General features: G+C 44.7%; 1 protein-coding gene across 1 annotated transcript in view; it reads left to right on the forward strand.

Annotated features, from left to right (window-relative positions):
* Positions 1 to 1,090: 1,090 nt before the first annotated feature.
* The window catches only part of ANAPC4 (anaphase promoting complex subunit 4), a 36,119-nt gene continuing 23,884 nt past the window's right edge, over positions 1,091 to 13,325 (forward strand). Inside the window, exons 1-9 of the mRNA XM_066384852.1 lie at positions 1,091 to 1,384; positions 1,476 to 1,614; positions 5,735 to 5,840; positions 7,744 to 7,876; positions 9,412 to 9,486; positions 9,616 to 9,642; positions 9,741 to 9,785; positions 10,437 to 10,521; positions 11,228 to 11,332. Of these exons, the coding sequence (XP_066240949.1) occupies positions 1,486 to 1,614; positions 5,735 to 5,840; positions 7,744 to 7,876; positions 9,412 to 9,486; positions 9,616 to 9,642; positions 9,741 to 9,785; positions 10,437 to 10,521; positions 11,228 to 11,332 (705 nt within the window). The 5' untranslated portion in view covers positions 1,091 to 1,384; positions 1,476 to 1,485. The remainder of the gene's footprint in view (positions 1,385 to 1,475; positions 1,615 to 5,734; positions 5,841 to 7,743; positions 7,877 to 9,411; positions 9,487 to 9,615; positions 9,643 to 9,740; positions 9,786 to 10,436; positions 10,522 to 11,227; positions 11,333 to 13,325) is intronic.

A 13,325-nucleotide genomic window follows, 5' to 3' on the forward strand; every position in this document is an offset into this window, starting at 1 on the left:
TCTACAACATATCTTCTGTACATTGTATTAGGTGTTCACTCCTCACCCCCAAGATGGGTTCAGATTCAAGTGTCGGCCAAGTTGATCTACAAGCCTTTTAGGGCAGAGCCTATGTTCCATTCACCTAGATGAGCCTACAGCCCGCATTTATTATGCTGGGGCTACTACCAAGTTGTAAGGTTTAAGTGGGATAAAGAATCAAAATATATGCCTATGTCGGAGGTTTTAGAGAAGGGCCCTTCCACCTTGGCTGTAATTTGGAAAACGCCTAGGGAGTTGTAGGTTATCTTTGCTTGTTTGGTTTTTTTACAGAGACAGAGTCAGAGAGGGATAGATAGGGACAAACAGGAACAGAGAGATGAGAAGCATTAATCATCAGTTTTTCGTTCCAACACCTTAGTTGTTCACTGATTGCTTTCTCATATGTGCCTTGACCGTGGGTCTACAGCAGACCGAGTGACCGCTTGCTGGAGCCAGCGACCTTGGGTCTAAGCTGGTGAGCTTTGCTCACCAGATGAGCCCACGCTTAAGCTGGCAAACTCGGGGTCTCGAACCTGGGTCTTCCACATCCCAGTCTGACGCTCTTTCCACTGCGCCACCGCCTGGTCAGGATACGTAGGGAGTTTTAATACTGGGTCTCATCCCGCTTGGGCGCGGGAGGGAGGTTAAACCTCACCAGGGCATGCAACTGGGCGACCTGGACTTAGAATACCTGTTTATAAACTGTCCAAAGAGGAGGCCGCAGCGGGTCAGGACCTAAAGTCTGCGGTCCTTCCCGTCTCCCCTTCGTCTCTAAGGCCTCGACCCTACACCTAGGAGCCCATTCGCCCAGCGCAAGGAATTCCCGCGGAAACAGACAGGACCTGCGGGCGCGCACACGAGGGACCACACGCCCCGCCCGGAGCCCCGCCCCGGAGCCCCGCCCCCTCTCCCGCAGGGCCCGCGCGCTCCCGCCTGCCGCCTGCCGCCCTCCAAGCCGTGTCTCACGGTGCAGCCCGCGCGCTCCCGCCTGCCGCCTGCCGCCCTCCAAGCCGTGTCTCACGGTGCAGCCCGCGCGCTCCCGCCCGCCGCCTGCCGCCCTCCAAGCCGTGTCTCACGGTGCAGCCCGCGCGCTCCCGCCCGCCGTCTGCCGCCCTCCAAGCCGTGTCTCACGGTGCAGCCCGCGCGCTCCCGCCTGCCGCCCTCTAGGCCGCTCTCGCGGCGCAGCCCGCGCGTCCCTCGCGCCCACTCCCGCACCCACGCCGCCTTCCCCCTCTCGCGAGGAAGGCCGGGCGCCGGAAGTGCCCCGAGCGCGCGGCGCGGGGCTGCGCGGAGGCCCGGGTGCGCAGCCGGCAGCGGGAGGGAGAGGCCGCAGGGCCGGGTTGGGCGCCGCGGGTCCCCGCAGGTACCGCCGCGGGCCGGGCGCTCCCGGGAGGGCCGCGGGCGAGGGCGGCGCGGGGCGCCCCTGCCGGCCTCCAGCGGAGCTGTCGTTGCAGGGTCGCCCCAATGTTGCGCTTTCCGACCTGTTTCCCGTCCTTCCGGGTGGTGGGAGAGAAGCAGCTGCCGCAGGAGGTCGTTTTCCTGGTCTGGTCACCCAAGCGGGATCTCATCGCTTTGGCCAACACCGCGGGCGAGGTGAGTGAGCGCACTCACGGCCCAGCCTCAGTTTCCCCTTCTGCGGACTGGGCGGGCCGCCTGTCTATCCCGCCCCTCCCTTCCAGGTCACGTGTAAACTTCAAGTGAAAGTAGAAGGGACCATATAGGGGAAAGATGACCTATATGCCCATTTTACATATTGTATGGCGAAAAGAAGTTTTCATACAATCGCACAGTTCTGCATCCCTGTCTCTTTTAGTCATTTAATTAAGTGGGCTTTTTAAAAACCCATCATGTGTCATTCATGAGCTCCACGTAGTAGTAGGTCCACAGACCCTGCCTCAAGTTTGCCTGCAGTTTAGTATCAGAAGAAAGATGAGTTATTGTCAGACTTGAGCTGCAAATGTGCATGCATCTACCTGCTGCAGAGGATATGTTTAAGCATCTGTATTACGTATGTTGTCCAAGTTTTGTATTATGTGTATTTATATGATATTTCTTCCACTGCCATTATAAATACTTTTAAAACAAGGGGGTGATGTTTCCCTTTATTTCTGTTGGAATGTGCATGAGTGTTGACAGCATTTTTAGTTCACAGTATGTTACGAGCTTCATCCTGGTTGTACCAAACTTTCTGCTGAGAGCTCTTGTTGCATGGCAGCCATTTTGTAAGGAAACCTTCACTGTGCATGTTTCCCCCTTTGACCTTTGGGCAGGTTTACCTGGCCAGAGGAAGGTGGTGGTTTGTGCAGCAAGCTTGGAAACTAGCTGGTAAGGAACACACCACAGCCAGGAAGGTTAGCAGCCGTTGGGGCTACAACTTTGTTTTGACTGCCCTGCCCTCCTCGCCTGGGTACTAATGTCTACTTCCTCAAGGACCTCCATCAAATTGAGTCTCCCTCCTCTGCCAGGGTGCTTTGGTACTTTCTTGTAGCTCTAGAGAGGAGTGCAGATAGTACAGCCTCAACAGTAGGGGGAAGGAAGATTTTAGGGCGCAGTTAGAGGTGTGGATGTAATTGTGGGCACTTGTTGCTTCCATTTTCTCAGTGAGAAGAAAGGGCGTTTGTGTGGCCAGTAGGCACGGCCACCATCACAGCCGCCCGGCCCATGCAGGTTCACATTGGATTTGGACAGTCGGTAAAGAAACATCAGAGCCAAGAACTGGTGGGCCATTACCTTTAATCCTAGCTTGCACCCAGCGGGCAAGTAAAAACACACACTGGGCTCCAAAACGCACTCATTCAGTGCTCACAAAGCTACTGACTTATCCGAGTTTCCTAGAATCAAAGGTTTCTAGCTCACCAGCCTTACTCACCTCTGTTCCCCATCTCCTTCCTTCTCCCTACACAAACTCTGCACAAACTGGCTTCTCCCTCAGCACTCCACTATCTTGGCTGCTTCTCCTGGCCTTCTCCACATGGCTTTTCTTTACTCTCCTCTCTAATGCTAATCTCAGGAACCAAGAGAGAGCAAGTTCCCAGTCTGCCCCACTTTATAATGTAGAAATCCAAACCTTTAATCCAGTATACAAACAAGGAAGTCTCTGATACAAAGTCACTTATCTGAGGCATAATGGGACTCCTCCTGAGAGTGCACTACCCCACATCAAAAAGGGTGGGGAAGGCTTAGTCCCAAAACCAAGCCCCAGGCTACAAGGATCATGCCTGCCCACAGCCCACCCCCAACACACATTAATATAATCACACCCATCCCAAGTGAGAAGGGCAACCAATAACCATCACCTGGGTGACGGGCTTCCACGTGGGCAGCGCCATCTTTAATAAAGTGAGCATAATATATTTTATCTGCCCAACAGCGCTGTCTAGGAGTGAGGATGGGAAAGAAAATATTGGCAGTTTGAAGAGAAAGGAGAGGTATGGAAAAGCAGATTAGAGAAACCTAATAGCACTGCGGGTTATTGTCAAGAGCCACACGAGATTAATAGTCTTGTTGTTCGAGGGAAACTAGTGAGCGTGGTTGTGTCTCTGCTGTTCTTTTTGACTCTGAGTGCAGACATGGTTGGATTTAACAAGTATGGCAAAGCAAGAGAGATGCAAGGGAGTTGGAGTATATGCAAGAGGAGTGATTTGAATGACGAACCTTGGGTTCTAAGCTGATGAAGTTGGGAGGTGAGGGCATGCATGGGTGCATGGGAGCAATGAATAGGGGTGAAGTCAATGGATCGTATGTCTTAGTGAGGTTGAAGAACCAAAGTTAGGTATAAGTAGGGATGAGCTGGGAAGGTAGAAACAGTGAGTGTGGGAGGTTTGAAACTGAGATAGAGGCAGCATTTGTAATTGGTAATGAGAAGTTCAGGGATGTGACCCTGGGAGCGACCGAGGTGAGGGAGAAGATGTAATCATTGGAGCATAGGTAGTTGAGAACTGAAAAGCTCTTGAAATTACTAAGAATGAGGATGAGTAGTGTTGGAAAGCACAAGGGAGCCAGGCAGGAGTCCACACCTTCTAGGAATGAGGAGAATGGCTTACAGGTCTTTAGATGACTGCAATTAAAGGGGGATAATGGGTGATATGGTCTGATTGCCTAAGATTCAAAGTTCGAGGATGTTAGAGAAGAAAAGTCACCCAGAAATGGCATCAAGCATCAAGGACGAAACCTACTTTATCTTCTAGTCTAGTAGTAGTTCAGGGGGGTGTGGGGATGCCTGATGGCCACCCGAATATCCTCACGTGAGAAGCACATTTCAGAGAAGAGAATGTAGATATAGGGCAGTGGTCGGCAAACCGCAGCTCGCGAGCCACATGCGGCTCTTCCGCCCCTTGAGTGCGGCTCTTCCACAAAATACCACGTGCAGGCGCTACCTCGATAAGGAATATACCTACCTTATATATATATATATCTATATAAGGAATATATAGTTTAAGTTTAAAAAATTTGGCTCTCAAAAGAAATTTCAATCGAGGTACTGTTGACATTTGGCTCTGTTGACTAATGAGTTTGCTGAGCACCGATATAGCGGACCCTGATGATACCTGGCCACGAATTCCAGAGGGAGCCGAGGAAGGGTCTCAGAGGTAAGGAATGGCAGAGAGGGGCCCAGGAAAGAGCACTGAGTCTGTGGATGACTGATTCCTTGGGAGTCCTGGCCTCCTGGGACTGATGTAGCTAGGAGTGAAGGGTGCCATGAAAGAATGCGGCAGCAAAGCTGCGAATGTGCGCTATCAAGGTGTGTTGGCGTCTGGAAACACATGCAGTTCTGCCCGCCGTGTGTTTAGTGGTTATTTGGTTGGGTAGAGCAGTGGTCCCCAACCTTTTTTGGCCCATGGACCGGTTTAATGTCAGAAAATATTTTCACGGACCGGCCTTTCGGGTGGGATGGATAAATGCACAAAATAAAATTATGCAACCGGCGTAAAAACTGTGGTATTTTTAAATATAATTGTCGATCTTATGAGACATGCGTCAAGAGTGAGTCTTAGACAGATGTAACAGAGGGAATCTGGTCATTTTTAAAAAAATAAAACATCGTTCAGACTTAAATAAAAATAAAATGGAAATAATGTAAGTTATTTATTCTTTCTCTGCGGAACTGTACCAAATGGCCCACGGACTAGTACCAGTCCGCGGCCCGGGGGTTGGGGACCACTGGTGTAGAGGATGGAGTAGGGACAGTCTTATTTTTGAAGTGCAAGGAACTCTGAGCTGTTATCTTGACCCTCCAAGGTGGGGATTTACTCATGTGGAAATGGAAATTTAGAATGGCCAAGTAACTTGTCCAAGATCCATAGCCAGTTGAGTGACGTAGCTGAAGTTAAGTCCAAAGTCTGATTCCCGGTTTGCTGTTATTTAACCATATTACCCCTGCCTTTCCAGTGCTGTTTATGTCTTTCTTTTTTTGTCTTTACTTTTCGGACAGCCTTATTTCTTTCCAAAAGACAAGTTTTCTGTTGACATAAAAGATAGGAAAATGTATTAGTACAGTGTTAAATTAGACCTGTTCTATGTATTTTGAAAATACCTTAAATTCACCCTTTGAAAATACCTTCAGTTCATTCAGACACTGTTGTTTTCTAATTTCTTCTGATAGCTAAATCTTATACTCCAGATGATTTAGCAATCTTTGACAGTGGGGATCGACGTTTATTTTCATTTTGAAAATGGATTTTTATTTTCCACCATTGCATCTGTCTTGACCTAGGTTTTACTTCATCGACTTGCAAGTTTTCATCGAGTCTGGAGTTTCCCACCGAACGAAAATACAGGAAAGGAAGTGACCTGCCTGGCGTGGAGACCAGATGGCAAACGTAATGATGGGATTATATACAAAGAATGTTACAAAGAGTATTCTTGATAGAAAGCTTATTTCCAGGAAGAATTTATTGTTCTCATTATATACGAGAATTTTAAATACCACTATGGGAATTTTGTTTTTTAGAGTGCTTTAAAGTGTTTTCATAGGATTCAGATTAATTCTGCCATCTTGTTTCTGGGCAAAGACGCCTCCAAAGTAAAATCTGATTCCTTGGCGAAGATAACTCTAAAATGAAATCTGGTAGAATGTAGAAAACACTTGGGTTTTGTTCCTTTCGTTGTCTCAACTGCACAGTTTGGCCCAAACTTCACCTACCACTCCCTGGTCAGTTAAGTACAGTCATGGCTCTTTTCTCCAAAAAGTATATCTTAGTGTTAAATGTGTGGCTCATAAATAGTCTCTCTGCACGTGTGCTTGCCTCATCTGAAGGACGGTCAGCTCTGGCCTTGTTTCTTCTGTTCTTTTATGGTTTTTCTCTTCACGGTGTCTTTTATATTGTAGCTTGTTATGCCGTAGCTGGCTGTAGCTCTGACGACTGAACTCGCCTCTCCTATGTGTTGTTTTACAATGACAGTTGCTATTTGAATTGGTGCACACACACAGTACAGAGAAATGTTGTAAATCATAGTTTCAAGTTCGTCTGTATCATTGGTGCTTTAAGAAAAAAAACTGAATTTGTTTTTGTAAAATGATATGTACTCTACGCTGCTTCATTATTTCTAGATGAATATATATATGTAAATAAGTACAGAGGAATTGTTATGAAAGCCTATCAATTGCAGATAACTATTTTTATCTGTACTCATTTAGCTCATTTCTTGTTTTATTTTTTTTAAAAAGTATTTAAAATTAGAGGACTATTCGCCGACCTGCGGTGGCGCAGTGGATAAGGCGTCGACCTAGAATGCTGAGGTCGCCATTTCTAAGCCCTGGGCTCGCCCAGTCCAGCAACTACGAGATGATGCTTCCCGCTCTTCCCTCTACCCCTCCTCTCTCTCTCTCTCTCTCTCACTCTAAAATCAATAAATAAAATCTTTAATAATAAAATTAAAGGGCTTTTGTAAGTAATCTCTTGATGTCTTGCAGTATTCATCCAAAAATACCAAAATCTCAGAAATAAATCATGAAAGTTAGTGTGTTAAAATGTATTTAAATAGATATTTTTATCATTAAAAAATGTCTTGTGTTTTTATTTATTTTTTATTTTTTTGACTTGTGTTTTTAGACACTAAAAAAGATTTTGTTAGGTATTGATTACTTCAAGACTGCTTTGAAGATGAGGAAACCTGGATAGCTCACATCTAGCCCAGCTGTGTATTGGTATAGAGTGAAACGCATAGCCCACTGTTTAGAAATTCTTAAATTTGATATGTTAGGAAGACGTTAATGACTTAGGTAGAGAAATTTGATAAGTCAGTCACAGTGATGACCTTGTTTTCCATTAGAGGTTAGAAACAAAAAAGGGGAATAAAAAATTTTCTGAGAACCAAGCAGATAGAATTGCTTCTTGCCTTTTATGCATGTTTATGGGGCCCAGTGTCTTGGTGACACAATTGTGTTGCTAGTCTGTGGAGACCTGCTTTGTATTTTCTGCTTGGCAGTGGGTTCCAGTCCTAGAGGCTTTGATGTGTCAAATGGTAAGTGTGGTACAGGAGAAAGTTGCAGCTTATTCATGAAAGTTTGAGCATTTGACAGTAAGCTTAGACAACAGCCTAACTATGTGCAAAGATATCTTTTAGATTTTAAAATATTATTTAAGGGAAGGATTTTTAGGTTTAATGATTTCTGTGATCACAGTGTATGTAAAATATTAAAATGGGGCAAGAAATGAAATACCCATTTATTTTTCTTCAATATTGCACTAATTTTTTTCTAATTATATCTTCCTGTTTTAGTTTTGGCCTTTGCTCTTGCTGACACCAAGAAAATTGTTCTGTGTGATGTAGAGAAACCCGAGAGCTTGCACTCCTTCTCTGTGGAGGCTCCAGTCTCCTGCATGCACTGGATGGAAGTGACTGCAGAAAGCAGGTAGAGTAATACAGCAAAGCAAAGAAAGAAAAGACAAGCTTCATCCTGCCGGTGTGCCCAGCGGTGGAGCATCTGCCCAGTGTGTGGATGTCCTGGGTTCTATTCCTGGTCAGGGCACACAGGAGACGTGACCATCTGCTTCTCCACCCCTTCTCTGGCTCCTCCCCTTTCCTCTCCCCCCCCCTTTATTCTCCTCCCATAGCCATGGTTTGATTGGTTTGAGCAAGTTGGGCCCAGATGCTGAGGATGGCTCCATGGCCTTGCCTCAGGCACTAAAATAACTCTGTTACTGAGCAATGGAGTAAGGGCCTCAGATGGGCAGGGCATCGCTGGTAGAAGATTTGCAGGGTAGATCTCACTCAGAACACGTGTGGAAGTCTGTCTCTCTGCCTCCCCACCTCTCACTCAATAATAAGAAAGAGAGAGAGAAAGAAGAGAAAAGAAGAGAAAAACCCCAGTAGTCACAATAAGACGATGTTCCTAAAATTTTCATTTTTTAGAATGGGTACCTAGTGCAGTGGTTGGCAAACTCATGAGTCAGCAGAGCCAAATATCAACAGTACAACAACTGAAATTCCTTTTGAGAGCCAAATTTTCTAAACTTTATAGGTAGGGACATTCCTTATCAAGGTAGCGCCCACACGTGGTATTTTGTGGAAGAGCCGCATGTGGCTCGCGAGCCGCTATTTGCCAACCACTGACCTAGGAGTATCTGTATATTGGGTACATTGCATTTAATTTTCGGTTTTAAGTTTATCAAGATAAAAAGTTTTTATGCTTTGTTAGGTTTTTGCCTTCTGAAGAAATCTGTTTTCTGGAGCAGTACATAATTTCTGAATGGCCAAGATTTTTCTTTTTCATTATTTTTGTAGTTAAGAAATCATAAATTCTCAGTCAGTATCTAATACTGAATACATATGAGTGCAGCAGTGGGCAGAAGTGGGTTTACTGTTGTAAGTACATGAAACAGAGTTTACTCTTGTATTATTACTATTTTTCATATCAACAACTGTAAACCTACTTTTGCCCACCCCTGTATATATCAGATGCTGAGAAAATTGTTTTTTCATTTTGTTCCACTAAATGTAAAGTGGGCAGGCTGATATTTTTGCAGAAATAAACCCTTTTGTAAATGAAGAATTTCCTACTCTTTCGTTTCTTGTTTATAACTGTTACGACTGTGACAGTGGTAGAAGGAATATGTGTGACAGCTGTTTCTTTGGTAATGTATAAAACTGGGCATTTAAAAAAACTTGCTGTTTTGTTTTTAATGGAAAGAGAAGTAAAATCTTTTTTTTAGTTTTTTAATGTTTTATTTATTCTTTTAAATTGATTTTAGAGAGGAAGGGAGAGAGAACTTGAGAAACAACTGCTTGTTGTTGCAGTTATTTATACGTTCATCGGCTGATTCTGGTGTGTGCCCTGACCAGGGATCGAACAGCAGCCTGGACGTATTGGGGACAGTGCTCCAACAAACAGCTACCCGGCCAGAGTAAGTTTTTGGTGTTTTTATAATGCTTTCTTTTTCTTTTTAGTGTTCTAACATCCTTCTATAATGCTGAAGATGAATCAAATCTTCTTCTACCTAAGCTACCTACGTTGCCAAAAAAGTAAGTATCAAGAGTATAATTTCATTGGATTTCTCTTTACTTTTTTAACACTGTGACAAATTTCCTCATTTGTTTTAAAAAAATTCTCTAGTAAGAGTATTTTTTACCCCAGTGTCTGTTTTTCTCTAGTTATAGCAACACCTCAAAAATATTTAGGTAAGAGATACCTTTTTCTTTTTTCCCAAGTATGATAATCTTTTATTATTTGAATGATATAGTTGAAAAAAAACCCAATTTGTTTTTTTATATTTTAGTGAAGAAAATTCTGATGAAATTATTAAGCTTTTGGGAGATGTCAGGTAAATTTTACACATATCTTTAACTAAGCTAATTTATTAAAGTCGATGTTTGGTGTTTGAGGCAGTTTTCAGAGTTTCAAGGGCAAATCTTATGTTTGTTATATTATCTTATTGCTAACAAATACATTTGAACAATATACAGACACTAATATCTATTTACTTGTATTTACTGTATGGTCTTTGTGTCATGCTTAATAATAAAATAATGTACCTTGTTTATTTCAATAAGATGTAAAGGAGGATTGAAATCCTAGAGTTTCTAATATTTGAATTTAAATATTCAAGGTCTTTATGCCCATTTAATATACTTAGTGTCAGAGCCATGGTAAAACTGGTGGTGCTTTTATCAGCTGAGAAAAGGATTCTTTTACTGTTGAGGGTATATGAGTGCAGTCGTTGTCAAAATAATATATTCTTATTTTACTGTAAACTTATGTTTTTTAGGCTGGGGGAAATTGATGTTGTTCTTTTGAAGCAGTGGAAAAAGGCTGATGTGATTGAATGTTGAGCGTTAGCGAATTTGTTTGATGTCCCGTCTCCCCCGCAGGGGGGCTTTAGCGTTCAGATTAGGAGAGCAGGAGCGATTTATGGCTTGCTTTCAGAACTCCATCTTCCCTGTTGTCCTCAGCTTGTTGCATTATTTTTAATTAGGCTTAATATTCTTGTCCTTGGAGGAAGCTCTGGTTTTATTGAACTTTATGCTTATGGAATGTTCAAAATTGCTCGAGTCACAGGGGTAAGTTTTAATATTTTCTATATTGTTTATCTTAGAATATAGCAGTTAACTGATTTATGAAATAAAGAATAAAACGCTTTTTTTTTCTCTGTTTCAGTTATTAGAATTATCTGTCCTTAAAGGTTAAGAGGATAATATTCTTACTAAGAAAATAGCATTATGACGTCTATGACGATCTGGAACTGTACATGGAATTAGTCAAGTGTTGCTTTTCAGCAGGAAGGTGGATAGGATACACTTGATTATGATGTACTGTTGTTTTAGCCATGTGGTGGTTAAGAGCTAAAACTTGTGATAGGAACGTGGTGCGAGTCCTCAGAAGCTGCCTTCTGCTCGGTACTAAGTCCTCCCTGGTTGGCCTGGTCGCCAAGTCTCTGTCTTCTCCAGAGCTTTTTATTTCTGCCAGAGCTTAATTATCTTATTCTTCCCTAGAACGGTAGGAAATACTGTAGACTCTGGGATACGTTGGTTTTCCACCATTTGACTTGGGGCCCTTGATACAGATATGAGTCTGTGTGACCGTGTACTCCCTGGTCCTCGCAGCGAGGCAGAGTCACCCCTTCACCGGCGGGCTGCGCATGCGTGGCAGGAGCCGGGCAGCAGGCGTCTGCTCTTTAGACCTCTGTGAGTAATTGGGTTCTGTATTGTAAGCAGATGCTGTCTAGCAGTAGCACTAAATATACTGGGCAATTTAACTGTCTTACAGATTGTTGGGACTTGTCTTGGATTGTGTTTATCCAGTGATTTGAAGTCATTATCCGTGGTCACAGAGGTCTCTGCCACTGGTGCTTCAGAAGTGTCATACTTTCAGGTGAGTACTGAAACCTGATAGTAGAGAACAGATATGTATATTTTTTGTATTTTTCTGAAGTGAGAGATGGGGAGGCAGACAGACAAACAGAGTCCCACATACACCCAACCGGGATCCACCCGCCATGCCTACTAGGGGATAATGCTCTGCCCATCTGGGGTGTTGCTCTGTTGCAACTGGAACCATTCCAGTGCCTGAGGCAGAGGCCATGGAGCTGCCCTCAGCGCTCGGGCCAACTTTGCTCCAATGGAGCCTTGGCTGCAGGAGGGGAAGAGAGAGACAGAGAGGAAGGAGAGGGGGAGGGGTGGAGGAGCAGATGGGCTCTTCTCCTGTGCCCTGGCCGGGAATCGAACCCGGATTTTCCACATGCCAAGCTGATGCTCTACTGTTGAGCCAACTGGCCAGGGCTAAATATATTGATGTTACAGGTTTTTATTATCCATATCATCCTAATGGTTATTAAAGCAAAAAGCAAAGAACTGGCTTGGGGCTTCTAAATCTCACATGTGGAATCTTATAATGAATACCTTATTCGTATTCCCATGTCCCAGATTGGTTTTCATAAAAATAATGTTTTTTTTGTTTTGTTTTGTTTTAGTATTTTATTTTATTTTATTTTATTTTTTTACATAGGCAGAGATAGACAGGGACAGACAGACAGGAACGGAGAGAGAGATGAGAAGCATCAATCATTAGTTTTTCGTTGCGCGTTGCGACTTCTTAGTTGTTCATTGATTGCTTTCTCATATGTGCCTTGACCGCGGGCCTTCAGCAGACCGAGTAACCCCTTGCTGGAGCCAGCGACCTTGGGTCCAAGCTGGTGAGCCTTTTGCTCAAGCCAGATGAGCCCGCGCTCAAGCTGGTGACCTCTGGGTCTCGAACCTGGGTCCTTCCGCATCCCAGTCCGACGCTCTATCCACTGCGCCACCACCTGGTCAGGCTAAAATAATGTTTTGATGACCTATTAATGACCATATTAATTGGTTGCTATACCAGTTCATCTTTGTACCGTGTTTTATTAGGGCTCTGGCCCTAGTATTAGTGAAAGCTAATATTTGTTGTTTAATATTATATGTGCCAAGTTCTGATGATTCAGTCTAGTTCATTTGAACCCTTGCAGCAACGTCATAGGTAGGCACTGTTATTTCGCCCTGTTATAGATAAGGAAATGGGCACATAGAGAAACTGGGCAGTTTGCTCGGTGTCACAGAATGAGAAAGGAGCCTGGGCAGTCTGGCTCCAGAGTCGGTGCTCTCAACCAAGACACTGCCTCTGCCGTCAGGTGCTCAGTTAATGTTGGGGAAAACCTTTTTATTGTGTGCTGTTTGTGTTGTAGATTGTATTGGGGAAAACCTTTTCTATTGTGTGCTCTTTGTGTTGTAGATTGTGGAAACAGGCTGGGCTCCTGTGAGTGTTTAGATCATAGCCTTGCCCTCAAGAAAATCTTTCTTTTTTTATTTTTTTTTATTTTTTATTTTTCTGAAGCTGGAAATGGGGAGAGACAGTCAGACAGACTCCCGCATGCGCCCGACCGGGATCCACCTGGCATGCCCACCAGGGGCGATGCTCTGCCCACCAGGGGACGATGCTCTGCCCCTCCGGGGCGTCGCTCTGCCACGACCAGAGCCACTCTAGCGCCTGGGGCAGAGGCCAAGGAGCCATCCCCAGCGCCCGGGCCATCCCTGCTCCAATGGAGCCTTGGCTGCGGGAGGGGAAGAGAGAGACAGAGAGGAAGGAGGGGGGGATGGAGAAGCAAATGGGCGCCTCCCCTATGTGCCCTGGCCAGGAATCGAACCCGGGCCCCCGCATGCCAGGCCGACGCTCTACCACTGAGCCAACCGGCCAGGGCCGACCTCAAGAAAATCTTCCCCAAATTTTCGCCTCAAATAACGCAGCCACTAAGTATGCATGAACTCTCAAAAGTAGGACCAGGAAGAGGCAAGATGCGATGTGTCTGAGCCCTCCAACATTCATTGTATTCAGAGAGAGAATC

This window comes from Saccopteryx leptura, chromosome 5 (genome assembly GCF_036850995.1).
Source record: "Saccopteryx leptura isolate mSacLep1 chromosome 5, mSacLep1_pri_phased_curated, whole genome shotgun sequence".
Taxonomy (NCBI): domain Eukaryota; kingdom Metazoa; phylum Chordata; class Mammalia; order Chiroptera; family Emballonuridae; genus Saccopteryx; species Saccopteryx leptura.